General features: G+C 52.7%; 5 protein-coding genes across 5 annotated transcripts; 3 read left to right on the plus strand and 2 right to left on the minus strand.

The window, feature by feature from the left end:
• Nucleotides 1-110: 110 nt before the first annotated feature.
• Nucleotides 111-2512, minus strand: AYO20_02043 (hypothetical protein; the record flags this gene model as incomplete). The annotated part of the gene is made up of 2 exons (XM_022640349.1): nt 111-1859; nt 2189-2512. 2 exons carry the CDS (start codon nt 2510-2512, stop codon nt 111-113), a joined length of 2073 nt encoding a protein of 690 aa, XP_022503849.1.
• Nucleotides 2513-2896: 384 nt separating this feature from the next.
• AYO20_02044 (hypothetical protein) lies at nt 2897-7277 on the minus strand (the record flags this gene model as incomplete). The annotated part of the gene is made up of 3 exons (XM_022640350.1): nt 2897-3165; nt 3221-7055; nt 7113-7277. The coding sequence occupies 3 exons, from the start codon at nt 7275-7277 to the stop codon at nt 2897-2899; spliced, it is 4269 nt and encodes a 1422-aa protein (XP_022503850.1).
• An 851-nt stretch (nt 7278-8128) lies between these two features.
• Nucleotides 8129-9860, plus strand: AYO20_02045 (hypothetical protein; the record flags this gene model as incomplete). Its single annotated transcript, XM_022640351.1, has 3 exons — nt 8129-8413; nt 8467-8624; nt 8678-9860. 3 exons carry the CDS (start codon nt 8129-8131, stop codon nt 9858-9860), a joined length of 1626 nt encoding a protein of 541 aa, XP_022503851.1.
• A 1093-nt stretch (nt 9861-10953) lies between these two features.
• Nucleotides 10954-13004, plus strand: AYO20_02046 (hypothetical protein; the record flags this gene model as incomplete). The annotated part of the gene is made up of 3 exons (XM_022640352.1): nt 10954-11484; nt 11536-11808; nt 11856-13004. 3 exons carry the CDS (start codon nt 10954-10956, stop codon nt 13002-13004), a joined length of 1953 nt encoding a protein of 650 aa, XP_022503852.1.
• Nucleotides 13005-15961: 2957 nt separating this feature from the next.
• AYO20_02047 (hypothetical protein) lies at nt 15962-17353 on the plus strand (the record flags this gene model as incomplete). Its single annotated transcript, XM_022640353.1, has 2 exons — nt 15962-16035; nt 16087-17353. The coding sequence occupies 2 exons, from the start codon at nt 15962-15964 to the stop codon at nt 17351-17353; spliced, it is 1341 nt and encodes a 446-aa protein (XP_022503853.1).
• Nucleotides 17354-17700: the final 347 nt, after the last annotated feature.

Raw genomic sequence — 17700 nt, forward strand, 5'->3', positions numbered from 1 at the left:
GCGAGACTGTCTTTCTCAGGCTTCAACCGAGACACCGTCCCTTATCCCGAGACAATACTCTTTGAGACTGCTGAACAAGAAGAGCAATCCACCTTTCTCTCCACCCTCACTCACATTGGGTTCTGTTCTTCACTATCCTCGTGCCTGGCTCGACACAGCCTGCCACATTCAGCCACCACCTCGAAGGCGTCACTCCCGACACACGTGGGACAGTAAAACAGGCCGTGCGGATCGTATTTCCTCTTGATGGCCAACAACCTGGCGTAGTGGTGGCCGGGGCCGTAGAAATCGGCCTTCCAGTCCGGGTCGAATCGGTCGGCTTCGTTCATGTACGCGCCCGTGTGGGGTGCCAGCTTCTTCATGGCGGGGACCTTGACGGTCGTGATGTCGCGTTGCTTCTCGTCCAGTTCTGCTTGCGGGGCGTTTGGAGACGACGGGACACGGGCCACGATGTTGCTAAAGTACGATGTGCGCCAGGCTGGGGTGACGCCCGAGAAAGGGTCAGAGGCGTCCCGAAACACCTGCCCACCGCCGACGAGTTCAAGGTTGTTGGTCGTCAACTGCTCGGGCGTGCCGGCGATGGTATCAATCATATTGCGCAGGGCGCTCGAGTTCTGCGTCACTGACGCGCGGTCAAATAGTCTGCTTCCAGCCCCGTACGCAGGCAGACCGACGGGCGGTTCGACACCGGATTCGACGCGGTAGTATGTCCAGTAGTCTGGATACGAGGCATAACTCTCGGAGATGAAGACGCTGGTCAGGTTCAAAGGGCCCAGTCTTGATCGGGTCACGTCGAAGGCCGTCTGAGCTTGCTCAACGGTGGCGTTAAAGATGCGGAAGCCGTGGACGTAACCAGTGGTCACATTGGCGAAGATGGGTGCTGGGCTGTTGATCGACCACTGGCCATAGCCTGCATAGCCTGCGTCGTTGAGATCGGGATAGCAGGAGTATAAGATAGCAACAGCGTCCAGAAGTCCAGAGGTGTTTGCGCTCAAGGGGAACATGGCCAGATGTTGAACTGTGACATCGACCATTGGGTAGGCTTTGATCGTGCTCGACACCACGATGCCATACGTGCCGCCGCCACCACCGCGAAGGGCAAAGTAGAGATCGCTGTGTTGGCACGCATTGGCTGTTACGAGGGTCCCGTCAGCAAGCACAACCTCCAGCTCCAACACTTGATCTGCACCGAGACCGTAATCTCGGGATGCAGGCCCGTGACCACCACCCTGCATCCAACCTCCAATGGCACCGACGGACGGGGTACCACCATTGACGATAACAACATTGTGCTTCTGTGCTTCTGCGCCCACATCTCCCCACGTGTAACCCCCTGCGATCTTGAACGCACTTCCAGTCCATTTGCTTGCGGTACAACGAGTAGAAGGCTTGAACGTGTCCTGGAAAGAAATGCCGCTACGAAGATGGCGAATCCAGATTTCCAGGCCATTGGTGCCTTCAGAGCGCCCAAGCTGATCATGGCCGGTGCTTTTCACCACCAGACGGATGTTGAAGAGCCTGGAGAAGACGACTGCCAAAGCGACGTGTCTTATGTCGGTACAATTGACTGCATAATTCGGGCTCACTCCCAGCGCGCAGGTTTCCTGGGGAGTGTTGCCTACGGTCAAATTGACAGGGGCACAGGTGATATTCGTTGGATATGAGAGCCCGATGGCAAGATCTGCTTGGAATGTAGCACTGGACCAATTGATATCAACGTAAGCACACTGAGCGGGATTGAAGGCAGGACCGGGATAGCAAGAGGCGGCAACAGGCCGTGTTGCAATCAAGTTTCCGCCAACCGTGAGGTTGAAGAGTTTCCAGAGAGTATCAGAGGGCCAGCACGTGTCGTCAGGAACCTAGATAGCCATCTGGTCAGAGATGTTTCCACACATGGAGAACTCAGCCTTCTTGCAAACATACGCATTTACATGAACTGCCAGGGAAAACACCGGGCATTGGAACAGCTGCAACACAGATGGCTTGCAGCAACAGCAACGAGGCTGCACCGACGAAGTACAGCAATGGCATATTGTCTCGTGTCCTCTTGTCGCTGAGGCATCAGAAAGACGAGGGATCGTAGCGACGGGTCAGTTAGTCGGCCTGATAACTGTCTCAGTATGAGCATCGCTGCCATTTGATGTAAATCATGTCACTTGCTCCTGGAGACTCGACAGTCAAGACTCACCGCCACTGCCGGTAAGTCCAGTCCGACCCTAGGATCTTCCAGCACCCATATCACAAGTGTGTTTCTGTTCTCTTGACGGTCCAACGTTTCGCGAAGTGCCCGGCTCTTCGCGAGCCTTAGAGGATGGAATTCGTGGAAGTCGTCAACACTGCAAAGCTGCAGGATTCCTGTATCATCTGGGAGGTCATGGTGTAGTGCTGTAAGCTGATTCCTACCAAATACGAAGAGGTCAAGGGTCAGGTACAGTCGAAGTAAGGTGAAGGAGCTAATGCGAGGCCAGACCTTGACGATATCCTCCCAATTGGTGCCATCAGCTGCAGCCATTGAACTGCTCGATGCTGAAAATAGTGTCCAGTCAGAGGCACACAAGCTAACAGGGGCGTGTAACAAGACAGACATGAGCTGAAAAAGAAAGGACGTGTAGCATACACATAGGTTGGTGGGACATGGGGACTTGTAAACTGCGCCAAGTTTTCTCTGGTGACATTTGTGATAGAACCAGATTGTCTCTTGACCAGCATATCTGTCTGTCCATGCCATTCATATCTAAGCCCATTTTCCCGGATCATGTCGGTACTAATACAACTGTGCCATTCGGAGACCCGCTCTTTGTTCCAAAACCAAGACAGATCGCCGGTATGCCGTAGATTCACACCCAATATGCGGCCGTCTTCAGGCACACTCAGCCATCCCAAATACCCAGAGGTTTTATCTTCGCATGGGTCTGCCCATTGCCGCTGCCTCATGCATGTTCTGGAAAATCAACTTGAAGCCGTTGCACAGATCTTTCATCGTGGGATAGGGTTGTTTCATCAACTCGAATCCTTGTGGGATCACCCTCACGCTCCAGTCCATGAGCTTCGCGTTCTGGCCCGCCTTGAAGACAAGGTGGAACTGGCCCGGTCGTTCACGGTTGAGGCAGAATTGGTACATGGAGCGTTTGGGGTTTGCGTTGGTATAGGTGGTTAGCCACTCCTCTGTTTTGAGCGTCAGTCATGTCTCATATCAAGCTCACAAGGAACACAAACTCACCTAATGCAGCCTTGGATTTGTTCTGGAATTTCTCGTTGTTGCACATCTCGTCCACTTTTCGGGCCATGGCTTTGACATGCAGCACAATCAGTTCATCCAAGTCCGAGTAGTTGTATCTTCCACCTATCCTCAGGGTTCGTCCCAGAGAGAACTCGTTCTCTTTGTCTAATTCGAGCACATCGATATGTTGGAAGATGCCGTCGGCCACTTTCCAGGTCACCGCAAGATGGTCGTTGCCCTTTGACGACGGCCGGATCACAACGTCACCACGGTTTTGGCTACCCAGGTACTCTTCCGCTTGTTTCGAATTGAAAGGCCGGAAGAGAGGGTGCTTGATCACTCGGGTGACCCGGTTGCCCAAGTCCGTTTTCTCTTCGAGCAACTTCTTGTCCGCCACCTCTTCGCGCTCGTCCCATTCGTCGTAGTTCCGATCGTTGTGATTGTATCTCCTGAATGGTTTCTTTACTTGCTCGTCTCTTAAGCTCACTGTGACGATAAAGTCTTTGCGATTGATCGAGGTAATGTGAGCTTGAACAGTCTGGTGGATGTTGTACAGCTGCTTTGGTGACAAGGCAGCGTCTGCCCATTGGCGATCTTCAACCACCGCGTCCAAGCCGCATTCGAGTTTGCCCTCCATGTGATCATCGGTGACTCTCTTCAGCGTCATGGGGACATTCATGCCTCTCTGCAGGGACTCCCTCGTCTCGCCCGTGAGCATTGTGAACACCTCGGACTCACCAAGGTTGACCCGGAACGGATTTCTCAATTCTTCATAGGGATCGTTGAGCTCAGCGGTGATATTCTCCAGTGTGCTGCGCTTTTTGGAGTTGAGGTTTTGTTCCAACTGTGCGGCATATTCTTCGAGAACCAGATCATGAACACGCTCTTGCGCTTCTTCTCGTATCAAGCGGCGCACAATTGCCCCCGATCCTCCCTCCTGTCTCTCGGCCTCAATGTCTTCTTCATCGAGTTCGAGTGCATCAGCTGCCATCTTCCGAGCAATATCGTAGTCTTCGGGATGTATACGCGTGTTGTCGAGATATTCAGAGTCTGGATCTGACATCTCGAAGTCGATGTATAAGAAAGATGCCGCATTGGCCCAGACTTTGGGTCCCATGGCCTGGTGTTTATCGTTAAGACCCAGCAAATCCTCTCGAGCCCTGACAAAGCCATTGTTGAGGTTGATAACTTTGACCAGATGTGAAGCCTTTCGAGGTCCAAGACCAGCCACGTAGGGAAGCAGATTTGCCAACCCAGGATCAGTCACAGCCTCATTAATGTTCACGCCGGTCATGGTGACCGTATCCACAAGAGCAGTTTCCAGTTTCTTCAGTAATTTGTCTTGTGGCAGCAGGTTTTGGGCGGAGTGGAAGTTGATTGATACAATGTCTCGTCCTAGAGCCGCATATTCTTTGAGGGGTGATTGCATGTATCTCGCAAGTCCAACACAGTAGAGAGCCATTTCAGGAACTCCTGGGTTGTCAGCTTTCATGCGATCGCCAGACTTCGACATACGCGCCACCTCGTCGTTAACAAGAATGACATCCAAGAGGTCGCTTCGATCTTGATCATCGTCATCCGTGTATGTCGCGCCACGAAGGTCATGGTTGCTGACCAATGTGGCCAAGTTTGCTAGAAGTTTGCGGGTGTCGGGACACCATCCTGAGACAGCGATGACTTCAGGTTCCCTCCTTCGGATAACTTCCAAGAGCGCGTCGACGTCTTTGCCGTCGGGGATGCCGCGTTCTCGATTGCCGGGGCCTAGCTCCTTATACTGACCGTGCTCAAGAACTCTGCCCTCATCACTGACATAGGCCCAGTAAATAGGATCGCGTCCAACGGTGCCGCCACCATTGGTCATGGCCAAAACCCGCGGAATGGTACCTTTAGCCAAACCCCTCGGCTTCCATGGTGCCTGATCAAGTTTTGCATAGAATTCGTCGCGGCACTCATTTCCAATGGTCGCTTCGCATTGTTCCTTGAGATTTTCCTTAACCGATCGGGCCATCAATTTCATAATTTTGTCAACGGTGATTGACACTGCTTCTCGGCGTTCCTGGTTCCACGCATCTGCTACAGTAGAATAATTGTCTGTTTCGATGTGCTTGTTGAGTTCTTTCTTGAATGCATCCAGTCCTGGCAGTCGGACCCGAATCTCGATTAAGCCTTCTTCCTCGGCCTTCAGCATCTTGAGGAACAAGTCGGGTCGATCACTGAAGTAAAATAACTTCTGGTTTCGAAGGTATTTGAACTCGTAATAAGGATGTTGTTCGTCGATCTTGCGAAGGCCTTTTTCGGTACGATGGCAATCAATAACCCCTTGGGGAAAGATTTTCTCTCTGATGAGACGACGAATCCGTGGGTTCGTTGCCAACTGTTCAATAAACATGGCCTTGGCAGCCTTGAGCACTCGAGCGCCAGTAGGGAATTCATCGTCAACCATTGTATCAGCAAGATTCTCGGGGCTGTCAGAGGGATCCTCTGTGTACGTCCGAACGCCTTCCCTGGCGGCGTTTCGCGCAAACGCGTCCGCAGTGATACCAAAGGCGCGAACGAGACCAAATGCCTTCGAGGCACGAATTTCCTCATAAACACTTCTGGTCGATGCTTTCTTCTGAGACATGCTCACCCCATTGGTCTCGCCATTCGAGGTCAGCGCCAGATCTTTGAGCTGCGAAGCGTACTCAAAATATAGATAGTCCTGTAGATCCTGAAGATCCTCCATCGTAGCAGCCCGGGGTAAGAGTTGTTCGAAGGTGGTGTCTTCCGGTACACTGGTCGAATGTAGATCCGCGTAAGTCTTCTGTAGCGCTCTTTTCCTTTCAATAAGCGCTCGATACTTTAGATCGAGCTCCAATATGCGCCACAGATCTTTCTGGTTGAGAAGTTTGACGGTGTCGTCGATGACTTTCGGGCTTCCGTCTTCCTGCACACCGACCACCTTAGTCTGTGGGAACAGTAGGTAATCTTTTCGGTGCATGTAGATGAACGGCGGTTCAAAGTCCTGCCGAGTCATCAAGTCCAGATTGTCTGCGACAGCGCGTCTGAAAGGTTCGTGGTGGATCTCATCGTGCCCCTTCGAGGGTAGGATCAGATTGGCTATCCACAGTGCTTCTTCTTTGACCTCGTCTTCGGTCAGTTCAAGGTCGCGGTACGGTCTCCGGGCCAGCTGATGACGTTCGGGTATATCGGTGAATCGGATTTCATTGTCCTCGTCGGTGAGTAGTTTTTCCGCCAGCTGCGAAGGCTCAAAGACATCTCTCAGATGAAGGTTCTTGTCTTTTTCGGCTTCCTCTTCGTCAGCCTCTTCCTCCTTCTCTAGAGCAAAGTCGTAGTCTGTTCCATCACCAAAGGCCGCGCGAAAGTCTTCCAGGGCCTGCTCATCGAGCCCGGCTGCATCAGCGATACCCAGCTCCGCGATCCCACGACGATTATGTCTGGCCACTTCTTCATCTTCACGTTGCCGTTGTTGCTCTTCGTCTGAGAAGATATCCTCTTCGATGAAATCGTCAAACTCGTCCTGTAGCCCTCGTCGGTCCTGACGACTCCGCCGACTGTAGTCAACCGCCTCCTCTTCCTCGTCGGAATGACCGAAAATATCATTGACACCGTAATGCTGTTGCGCGTCACGGTCTTCCCGAGGGCCTCGCTTGAGTCTCTTGAACTTTGATTCGGTTGGTTCCTCAGTGGGCTTCATGCCGATGAGCTCCAAATCCTCTTCATCGAGATCTTCATCTTCGCGCTCTTCGCGGCGGCGCTTCTTTCGTTCTCGTCTTCGTTCGCGGCGGGCTTCTTCATCTTCTTCGTCCTCGTCAACAATGAAGTCTTTGGCAACCTGACATAAACATTAGATTTTGGGATTTCAGAGGGTGTTGGTAGAGAGAGATTTTACCTCGGCTGCAGCCTCTTCATCTTCGTCCTCTTCCTCTTCTTCAGAGGAATCATCAAAGTGTCCGTTCGCGCCAGTTGACTTTGGTCTCGCTTCACCCGTGTCTTCATCGAAGGATTCGTCCTCCTCTTCATCACCGAGAACTGCGCGATCATCGATGAGGTCCATGTTGGTGCGAGGGCGAAGCGCAAGCAGCAGACTCGGTAAATTGAGATGATTCGAGGAATATGACCGATCCGCAGGCAGCAACGTCGCGGTGAAAGCGACAGCAACGGATGCTCAAATGTCCTGCCAGCCTGCGAAATCCCCCAAGGGACAGACACAAACTTAACGCTCCGGCTAAATCACGGGCTCGGCAAAGCTGCCGCATCTCAACAGGATCACCGCGGGCCAAGGTACTAAGTACAAAGGATGGGTGGGTCAGTCGGTTTCGGCGATTGGCTGTGTCCTTCTCCTCACATGAATCGAATCAACCGTCTGCTTGCGGTTCTTTTAGAACATGGGGAACTTCTGACTTGAAGCGTGAGAATAGGCGCTTGCGCTTGACCTCCTATTGACACCTATTGGCGAACTACTGGCCTATGCCATGCACTATTGACAGATATCGCCTCTTCAGTTCACGACCGCGTGCTTTTCTCAACCGTACTGAAGCGCTTGAACCCCTATCTTCAGCGTGATTTCAGTTTCAGCAGCTGTCAACTGACAATCTCTTCATCCGCACGGCAGGTTCAAAGCAGGGTATTTTGATATATTTTCACAGCTTTTCACTGTCCAGCGTTGGTCGATCGACTAAAGGCTCAAAGAAAGCAGTCAGCTATTCATCCGTCTAAGCGCCTGATGGCCTTAGTTGGCATTGTCCTTGGGGTCTGACATAGCCGCCTCTCTTCTCTGTCCTGTCTGCATATCACACTTGCAGTCCCGCCGAAGCCTACTGTATATCCTCTTTCGACTTCCGCTCCTCCCTCACTAGCCTTGCTGCCGGACCGTTGTTACCGTCACCCAAGAAATATTCTCACACCATGTCGGACGCGTTCAAAGCCCGGACGCTGAAAAGGAAAAATGTCAAAGGGTTGGCGTTGAATGCACCGGCTCCTCGAACAGCACCCTCCGATGGCGATGCACAGATACCAGGGGCGCTTGGAAATTCCGAGAGTGACCGGACCGACACCTTGGAGATTGGCTTGGAATTCAAACTTGACCTCAGAAGTGAAGATCTGATCGTGCTGAAAGAGTTGGGTGCTGGCAATGGGGGTACTGTCAGTAAAGTCATGCATGCTTCGACCAAAGTGATCATGGCAAGAAAGGTATGTCCCGGCCCTTTGGCTGGAGGTTGACCTGATGCTGAGAGGGAACGCAGGTTATCCGAGTCGACGCAAAAGAAAATGTCCGTAAGCAAATTGTTCGAGAATTACAAGTTGGCGCCGACTGCAGCTCGCCGTACGTCATTACATACTACGGAGCTTTTCAGAATGAAGCCCGGGACATTGTGCTGTGTATGGAATATATGGATTGCGGGTGAGTCACTTGTGGTCTGGTGCTACCCTTCCTGCTGAACTGACGGCTTGCAGATCCTTGGATCGCATATCGAAAGACTTTGGACCCACACGTGTGGACGTACTAGGCAAAATTACAGAATCCATCCTGGGAGGTCTTGTATACCTTTACGAAGCCCACCGAATCATGCACCGAGACATCAAACCCTCAAATGTCCTGGTCAATTCTAGAGGAATGATCAAACTATGCGACTTTGGCGTGGCTACAGAGACTGTCAACTCGGTAGCCAACACGTTTGTTGGCACGTCAACGTACATGGCCCCTGAACGAATTCAGGGCGGAGCATACACCATCAAGTCCGACGTTTGGAGCGTGGGTTTGACAGTAATGGAACTGGCAATTGGAAGATTCCCGTTTGATTCGAGCGATTCTGCCGCGGGCGACAGAGCAAGTGCTGGACCAATGGGAATTCTTGATCTTTTGCAGACCATAGTACACGAGCCGGCACCCAAACTCCCAAAGAGTGAGGCCTTCCCGTCTATCCTGGAGGACTTTGTGGCCAAGTGTCTGCTCAAGAACCCTGACGAGAGACCAACCCCCCGGGAGCTCTATGACAGAGACAACTTCTTGCAGGCTGCGAAGAGAACGCCTGTGGATCTGCAGGAATGGGCCGTCTCGATGATGGAGCGACACAACCGAAAATCCTACTTGGCACCTCCTGCACCAAAATCGCTGAAAAGTGATGGGACAAGCTCAGACAGCTCTCATACAACCTCATCGGCGTCTACGGCCTCATTTGCTGGCGATCCCCGTGGCACCCCTGTGACGGCCAAGCAGTATGCGAGTCCAACCTCTGGCAACATCCCTGTCGCGCCACCACAGTTTAGCTTTCAAGGGACACCGACTGGCATTGTAGAGAGGTCGCCGCCGCCGCCGCTATCGTTACAGCATTTGTCGTTGGAGACTCGAGATGCGCCCAACGGAATTGGTCCTCGTGCTAACCGCCTGGGATACAACGACCGTGACAATATTCCCGAGCCTGCTTCGGCTATTGAGCCTTCTCAAAGACCGATGTTTCCCCCGAGGACGAGTAGTAGCGGCAATATTATCAATGGCAGAAATCCGTTGATGAGTCCACCGTTCTCTGTGCGACAGCCTCCTCCAACTGGGCCGTTACCAGCTCCTCCGATGAAGGACCTACCTGCGCCACCAGCCTTGAAGAGTGCAGGGATAGCTAGCCCTCGTCGACCAAGATAACATCGTTTGAAGAGCAGGTCAGAGTACCTGGCTTTGGAGCGGGCTGCATCAAACATATCGTGACAAAAGTGGAGCAGGGGTATGGGCATGGGCATAGGGTATGGGAATGAGTTATATAGCATTTGATCCTGGCGTTGTGACCGAGTACACTGTGAGCATTTTCGAGCTTGTAGATCTTGAACACGAGAACAATTTATGGGGATTACCATGTCTATTATGGCGTCCAGATCTTCGCCGTTTGTACCTGCGCCCCTTCCAGTGGCTTTGTCATGCCACCGTGCTTCCTTTCTCCAATAAGCGATCCCGCCAAAACCTGCTGCAAACTCATGCCCGATTCGGAAGAGGTGATGTCGGCCCGTGCAGCCATTTAACCAAGGGTTTCATCCCCTCGTCAACCCTTTGCTCCCTCCAAGCAAAAGTGTGTAGTATGAATTTCAGGTAACGCCCTGTTCTTTCAAGGGACTGTAATGAAATGTGTGCTCAAACAATACTGAACGCAGACCTGCACGTGACCACCGCCGTTTAGGTCAGTAGACCTGGGAGCAGCGTAAAAAACATGCGGTTTCGAGCTGATTTGATTTCTGAGTCTCATATCTGCTTTTCTACCTCGTACAGATAGCGAGATAGTGATGAGGGGGTTATAGATCCTCATCATACGCAAGGATCCGGGGCAGCAATTGACATGGCGCTTTTTGGGTCACGACTGGATGGGTGATGAACGTGTCGTACCTATACTAAGGTAGTTTGAGAAGGCATTACAGAAACAGTCGTTCTTTAATACTTTCGTCGAGTAGAGTGCATAACGTTCATCTTCCTCTTGCCCTCCAACTTTCAGCCAACGGCCAATCTAGGGCACCTGGGCACCTCCGATAGGCAGTAGCTTAGTCAGAAAGTGGCATTGGTGGCATCAACCTACTCCAGTGTCCGTGGCATCAAGTTACCTGTCACCCTGTCTGGCTGGATGCGCAAATGAGGCCAACGCCTAGCAGATTTGACCAGCAGACGATTCTCCTCTGTTCACCACCACTGCGACCGATCACAACAGGCACACGCCTCCACGTTGCTCCAGGTGATGGAAGCCACCTCGGCGAGGATGGCCTCGCGAAATCAGTTTGTCTTTGACGGCTTCGCCCCGCCTCGCTCGACCCTCCAGCGCTTCATATACAATGCCTGCGACCCTATCGCCAACCTCGAACCTAATCTCGCATTGAACCTCGAGATCGTCGACCTGGTAAACTCGAAGAAGGGAAATGCCCCGCGTGAAGCCGCATTCACCATTGTGCAGCTCATCAACCACCGGAACCCAAACGTGTCCCTCTTGGCCTTGTCGCTACTCGATATCTGTGTCAAAAACTGCGGTTATCCCTTCCACCTCCAAATCAGCACCAAAGAATTCCTCAACGAGCTCGTCCGACGATTCCCTGAACGACCCCCGCTACGGCCGACTCGTGTGCAGAGCAAGATCTTGGAAGCCATTGAAGAATGGCGCTCGACGATATGTCAAACATCCAGGTACAAGGAGGATTTGGGTTTTATCCGAGATATGCACAGGCTTCTGCTGTACAAGGGCTACATGTTCCCAGAGGTGCGGAGAGAGGATGCTGCTGTCCTGAATCCCAGCGATGTATGAGAATAGCCCCAGAAGAACAGTGGACCACTGCTAATAAAGTTGCAGAACCTCCAATCGGCTGAAGAGATGGAGGAGGAAGACCGAGCGGCGCAATCAGCCAAGCTACAAGAACTGATTCGGCGAGGACGGCCGCAAGATCTACAAGAGGCCAATAGACTCATGAAGGTCATGGCTGGCTATGACACGAGGCACAAGACCGACTATCGGGCAAAGGCCGCGGAGGAGGTTGCAAAGGTCCAGCAGAAAGCAAGGATATTAGAGGAGATGCTTCAAAGCCATCAACCGGGCGAGAAGTTTGGCGATGGTGATGTTTTCGAGGTATGGATTGTCGCATTGCAAGTGGTCAATAAGCTGACGAAGCCTAGGAGTTGGTCGGTGCGCTCCAGAGCGCTCATCCCAAGATACAGAGGATGTGCGAGGAAGAGTCTGACGATGCCGAGGCGGTCGCTAAGCTCTTCGAAATCAACGACAGCATCCATCGGACGATTGAGAGGTACAAGTTGATGAAAGCTGGAGACATCGAAGCAGCCAACAGGATCGAAAAGGGAACCCTGGGCACCACGACCGGGGTCAGCAAAAACGCAGCAAACGAATTGTCGTTGATCGACTTCGAGCCAGAACCTCCAGCAGCGCAAACGATACCAAGTCAATCGAACGGCTCCCTCCTCGATGCTGGTCCTGCTTCATCCACTGCACAGCCCAAACCAACGACGGTCGAAGATGACTTGCTAGGTCTGTCGCTGGACGACCCTGGAGCCGGCACACTGGGCGCGATCTCTCTAGGACCAAGCACGAATTTTTCAGCTCCTTCAGGGTCGATTTTCTCGACCACCTCTAATATTGCCCCAACCCAGCCGGCTTCCACGCAAACTGCACCTCAGACTTCACCGAAATCCAATTACGACGCTTTTGCATCACTCGTCAGCCCCATCCCTTCTTCCAAACCTGCGACTCCAGCTCCCATGGCACAGCCGCCACGACCTGCAAGTCAAGCATTGGCCGATCCGTTTGCGGCGCTGGTGTCATCCAACTCGCGGCCTTCAACGCCGTCAAGACAAGTCAACACCCCACAACCATCCACACAGCCAACTTCGGGCATGAATCGAAGTCCCGCTGCACCAGCCGAAGACGAATGGACTTTCGAGTCGTCGCTGCCTGAACCACAAACGGTTCAAGTGCTTTCCTCACCTCTCGGGATCGATTTTGAAGCGCGACGGACACCAGGGCAGAGTGCGATCCAGATAACGGCGCGTTTCTCCAACACGACGCCGCAAAAAATCACCGGGTTACATTTCCAAGTTGCCGTGGAGAAGAGCTACTCACTCCACCTAAAGCCACAAACCGGGCGCGAACTCGCTCCCAAGACGCACCACGCTGTCCAGCAGGAGATTCTGCTCAACGGGGTGCCAGAAGGGAAAGGCAACCAGGTCAAGATGCGTTTCAAAGTATCTTACGAACTGAACGGACAAGGACAAGAGCAACAGGGTAATGTTCCGCCGCTAGGGGTTAGTTAACGGCCACAGAGTATGACAAGCTGCCCTCAGATTAGATAGCACGTGGGCGCGTACGTACGTGCAGACACGGCGCAACATGGATACCTACATGACATTCCGTTGTGAGCCGCCGCTGCATTTGATATTCGGACAAAACACCGTGATACTGTTGAGTCGGTAGTGTTTTTGACCGTGGAAGCCACAGGAGCGGAACAAAGAAGCATGGCTGATATTACTTGTTGTTATGTAGCGCCATCCCGTGCGTGAGTTTTGGGGGGGTCTCCAAAGTTTCCAACTATTTGCTGTTCTTCCAAATAATGCAGGTTTGCTATCCCCACAAAAGAAAAGAAAAAGAAAGGCCAGGCCTGGCGAAGGTTTCCCGGCGTTTTCCTGAGAGGAGGAGGCGGAGGCCTTATGCCTTATCCATTTTCTTTCCCCCCGGAAAACAGGAATCGGCAGGTCATGGGAGAAACGCGGAGTTGTGGTGGTGGTGGCGGCGGTGGGTGGCTGTCACGGCTGACACGTAGCACGTAGCACGTCGTCGTCACGTAGTCACGCCGAGGGGCCTACACCCTCAATACGCGACTCCTGTATCAAGTACATTCCACATGGCGCCACCCATCCCAGTAGTCGAAGCGAAATCCAAAATACGAGATGCGAATAAGGCCCACGGGGCGAGAAAAGATAGATCTGGGTGGCGGTTTCGAGGTTCCGGGGGGGTTAAACAAAGTCGATCTGCGCAAGGGAAGAGAGATCCAGGTATCGCTCCGATCTTGCAGACAAGCACAGGAACCAAGAGAGATCCATCAAAGGGGGAGACAGTGACTAGCAGTGCCGTCTGTTTGGAGCTAACCAATGACCAACTTCTTGCGTCACGGGTGGATGGAATTGCGGCAATTGGTGGAGTCGCGGGATATACCTGAAGCTGGACTGGTGTTGCGAATTGGGTTGTGATGTCTGTCCCAATCGCCGATGCAAAAGACATTGCGGCACAATTCCCCCCTTTCAGCCTTTTACGGGGAAAGAAAAACCCATCTCTTGCTACCACGAAACTAGGTACCGTGGCTACCGGAAGTGTGCGATCCGACTAAGGTGGTCTGCGAAACTTGCCTGCCGTGTCTGCTGGTCGAAAGGACATCATGCAGCACATTAGTTCCAATTCTTGGTCCCAGTTAGCAGGATCAGACCAAAGAAACAAAGATTTCAGCCGAGGAAGTGCCACTCCAACGTGGCCTTAGGGGGACGGCTGGTGGTGGTGTCTCATACCTGCATTCCCACTGGTCTCGAAATTGTCCGTCTTCTGTCGGCAATCCAGTACGAGAGCAGGGAACAAATCCTGTGGTGGAGTCCACTTATCATGAGAGAGTACCGTGGGCGTCTAGACACAGGCACCTGCTGAAGATGACCAAAGATGAATCGCCCAAGCAGGGGTATTTTGATCCTCAACTTACCGCTAGCAGCTACGTACAGGATTTGTAACTCCTGGTCAACTGGGACCAACGCATCGTGCGGAAACAGTTTCCTGTGTGAGACGGTGTTGTCAGATCGAGAATGCCCTTTTCTATGATCGCAATCTCTTCTTTCCCTTCCGCAATTCAGGCTTGTGTAGGCCGCCGTTGGCACGGAGACGATAGCCGACAGCGCTAGGATCTGGCGCTACGACCGAGGTGAGGGGCTACTCGGTTCCCCATCGATTTCTGTTGATCCTTCGGGCAGATCGTAAAACTCTTGTTTGTGTCGGATGAGGCGAGTGAGGAGGAGGTGGAACAGGACCGAGGGAGGGTTGATTCTCGAGTATTGAAGCAGGTTAAGTGACGAACAATGAGATGGACCGAGAAGGAGAAAGCAGCCCATCCAACAAGAGACCAGACAAAGGGGATTGGGCGGTCTGAGCAAGTATTACCGTGTAGCAGCTGCTTCTTGGGCGATCGCCCAGCAGCAGGAGGCGATGGACGGATCCAACCTCCGCTGGCATTGCGATCGATGACTGGGGGCGCTGGGGGCTGCAGAGGGCGCAGCCTGGACCTCGTGCGGCCTCCCTCCCGCCAGCGGCCCAATGGTGCCCCGATCTGGGCTGCATTTTCACTCTGCGCTTGGCCTGCAGCTCAGCAACTCTATCGTGCTCCTACCTGCCGCTTTGGGTCTGGTCACTCTGACATCTACTGGCTTTTGCTGTCTTCATCCCAACAACCCAGGCATCTTGCCACGGCTTGCTTCGAGTTGCTGTCCTTGAATGCCCATTCTGCCTCTGGTACCTCATGCTTTGACTTTGTTCTCCCCGGCTAGTTGCTCCATGGACGACCAACTGCCGCCGCCGCAGTCCAATGGTAGCCTCAGCAGGCCTGCAGCCACAGATGCCGCTACTTGAGCCATGGCTTTCTCAACTCTTTGCTCTCTTTCCCCTCCCTCCTCTCCCTTCCAATGCTTGAGATTGGCTCCTCTGGCCCACAGCCTCCCTCTCCTCGCGATCTTCGGACTCGACCCTAGATAAAACTCCCTGGGGATCGCCTCTTCCCTCGCTCATCTCATGAACAATCGAGCCCACTTGGTCAACCCTCCGAGCGACATTGTGCCCTGGTCTGAACTTCGCTGACAGATACGAGCTGTCTCAGTGTGGTCACCCTTGTCCTCATACCAGGAAACTGTCATTTCTTGGTCCTAGCAACATTACTACTTGGTTCGCCACTTGCAGCTGCTCTTTTATGGTCAATCCCGCCCCCCAGGCAACCACTCCATAACGTTTCTTCATACCTTGTAGGCATACTGGCTACGATTGTGCATGCTTTGTTCGGAACTCAACTCAAGATACTTTCGTTGCTACAGTTGCTGTAGCTTGTCTATCCACCTGTGCAACGGAAGCCTTATAGCTCATCGATCATTGGAGTACCAATTACTCCCGCTCTAAGGCCACGTCCGTCGCACTGCAGCAAGCTACTCAGGACACCGTCTGGACGCCAGTCTCCGACGACCTGCCCAATATGCCGCCAATGCGAACAGTGTCGCGGGAGAAGCCTCCAAAGACACAGCGCACTCAAGAAGAGAACCAGGAGAGGTGAGCATTTCGGGCTGGTGCAGCTTGTCCAATATACTGACATTCATCAAGAGCATATATCGCTGCGTCGAGAAGGAGTGACCGAACTCTCGAGGCTCGCGTGGAATCGGCACGGAGGGCTTCAGAAGTTCATAAGAGAAGAACTGGACGGGCGCTCCGGATAACCGCCGAGGATGTCATGAACGAGGAGATGTATGAGGAAGAGGGGGATGACCTGCCATTACAATATCGACGCCTTACTGCACATTTGCAAACGAGCTCGGCCGATTTCAATCGCCGCTTCGCCGCTTATTTGACACACCAGGTGGCGGTCCGGAGTGCCATAGAGCAGATGGCTCGAGATCCTCATGGCCAGTATCCCAACAGCGGAGTCAATATGTTTCCATCACCCATGACTCCTCAACATAATATGGCACAGTCGCTGGGGGGATATCAGCGCCCTGCTCCGTACCCTTCGCCTCATCAAGCCCATTTTTCCCTGAATAGCGGCCGGATGGCAGACTCTTCAGCATCAGCAACCAAAGACCAAGAGTCAATATCGCCTTCCGCACCTGCGCCTGCTCCAGGCGCAATGGATCACAGTAACTTGTCGATTCATGGCTCGGCACACGTGTCAGACCAGTATTCTGGACAGCATGTCAAGGGTCCGGGACCAAGAGCAGATTTTGAGTTTTCGCCACAGCGTCAAAACCCCAGTGCCGCTACCTCTCCTCAAGGCCGCTCCAATTCATTCGCACCATTGTGGCAGGATATGGGGCCGTTCACCACTTCATTGCCTCCGGAGTCGCAGCAGATGTTCGCGCATGCACCTGGCTTTGACGTCAATGATCCTTTTTACGCCATGCTTATGCGTGGCTCGGACCAGTACGTCAGCAATTCATACTACCCTTGGAAAAATACGCACAGTTCTGTTAAAGATATATCTGCGAGCGACTCAGCCTACCAGGGAATGAATGCAACTCTGGCGCCCACGGCACTGGACAATTTTTCCGATGGCATACAGAAGCGCACCAATAGCACCATTTCGACGGCCACGACAGTGCTATCATCTGTCTCTGGAGAAGTCGCTGAAGTAAAGTCTCTCTCCAACTCAGGCTTGGACTTTGTTAAGCAGGAAGCCAGAGAACCCAGTTTCGTTGCTGGTAACGACGGCCTAGACTCGGGTCATGGTACCCCTCCCGGGGACGGATTTTGGGACCACTTTGTCCGAGACGGTAGCTGGGATGGTGGCGACAACGACGTACAAGCATTTTTTAGTGGGCACAACCTGGATAATACCGATGTGGATCTGAAGGTCAAACTTGAGGTACATGATTGACCCAGATTGAGCCACGGGGCAAAGAGGTCACAGCATCTTCTAGTCACCAAATGAGTCTGTGTGTCTTTGTAAGTTCTGCATGGTCCTGCTCAACACTCGTCTATAACCAGGAAATAAGAAATAAGGTCTGTCGGACTCTTCTCACGTCAATTCAAGTTGGAATTATGGCTGTGAGAGGTTGGAACCGGCTTCTTATCGAACGAGCGACGGCACTCCAGTATTGGTCTCGGTGCTCGTTATATACGCAAGACATATGGTACAGCTAATGATCAACATACCCAAGGAGCAATGGTGTCTTGTATGGAAAAGAGCTTTTCCCTCTTATTGGGTATCTATCATAAACAATC

Source organism: Fonsecaea nubica (genome assembly GCF_001646965.1).
Source record: "Fonsecaea nubica strain CBS 269.64 chromosome Unknown Scaff8, whole genome shotgun sequence".
Lineage (NCBI taxonomy): Eukaryota > Fungi > Ascomycota > Eurotiomycetes > Chaetothyriales > Herpotrichiellaceae > Fonsecaea > Fonsecaea nubica.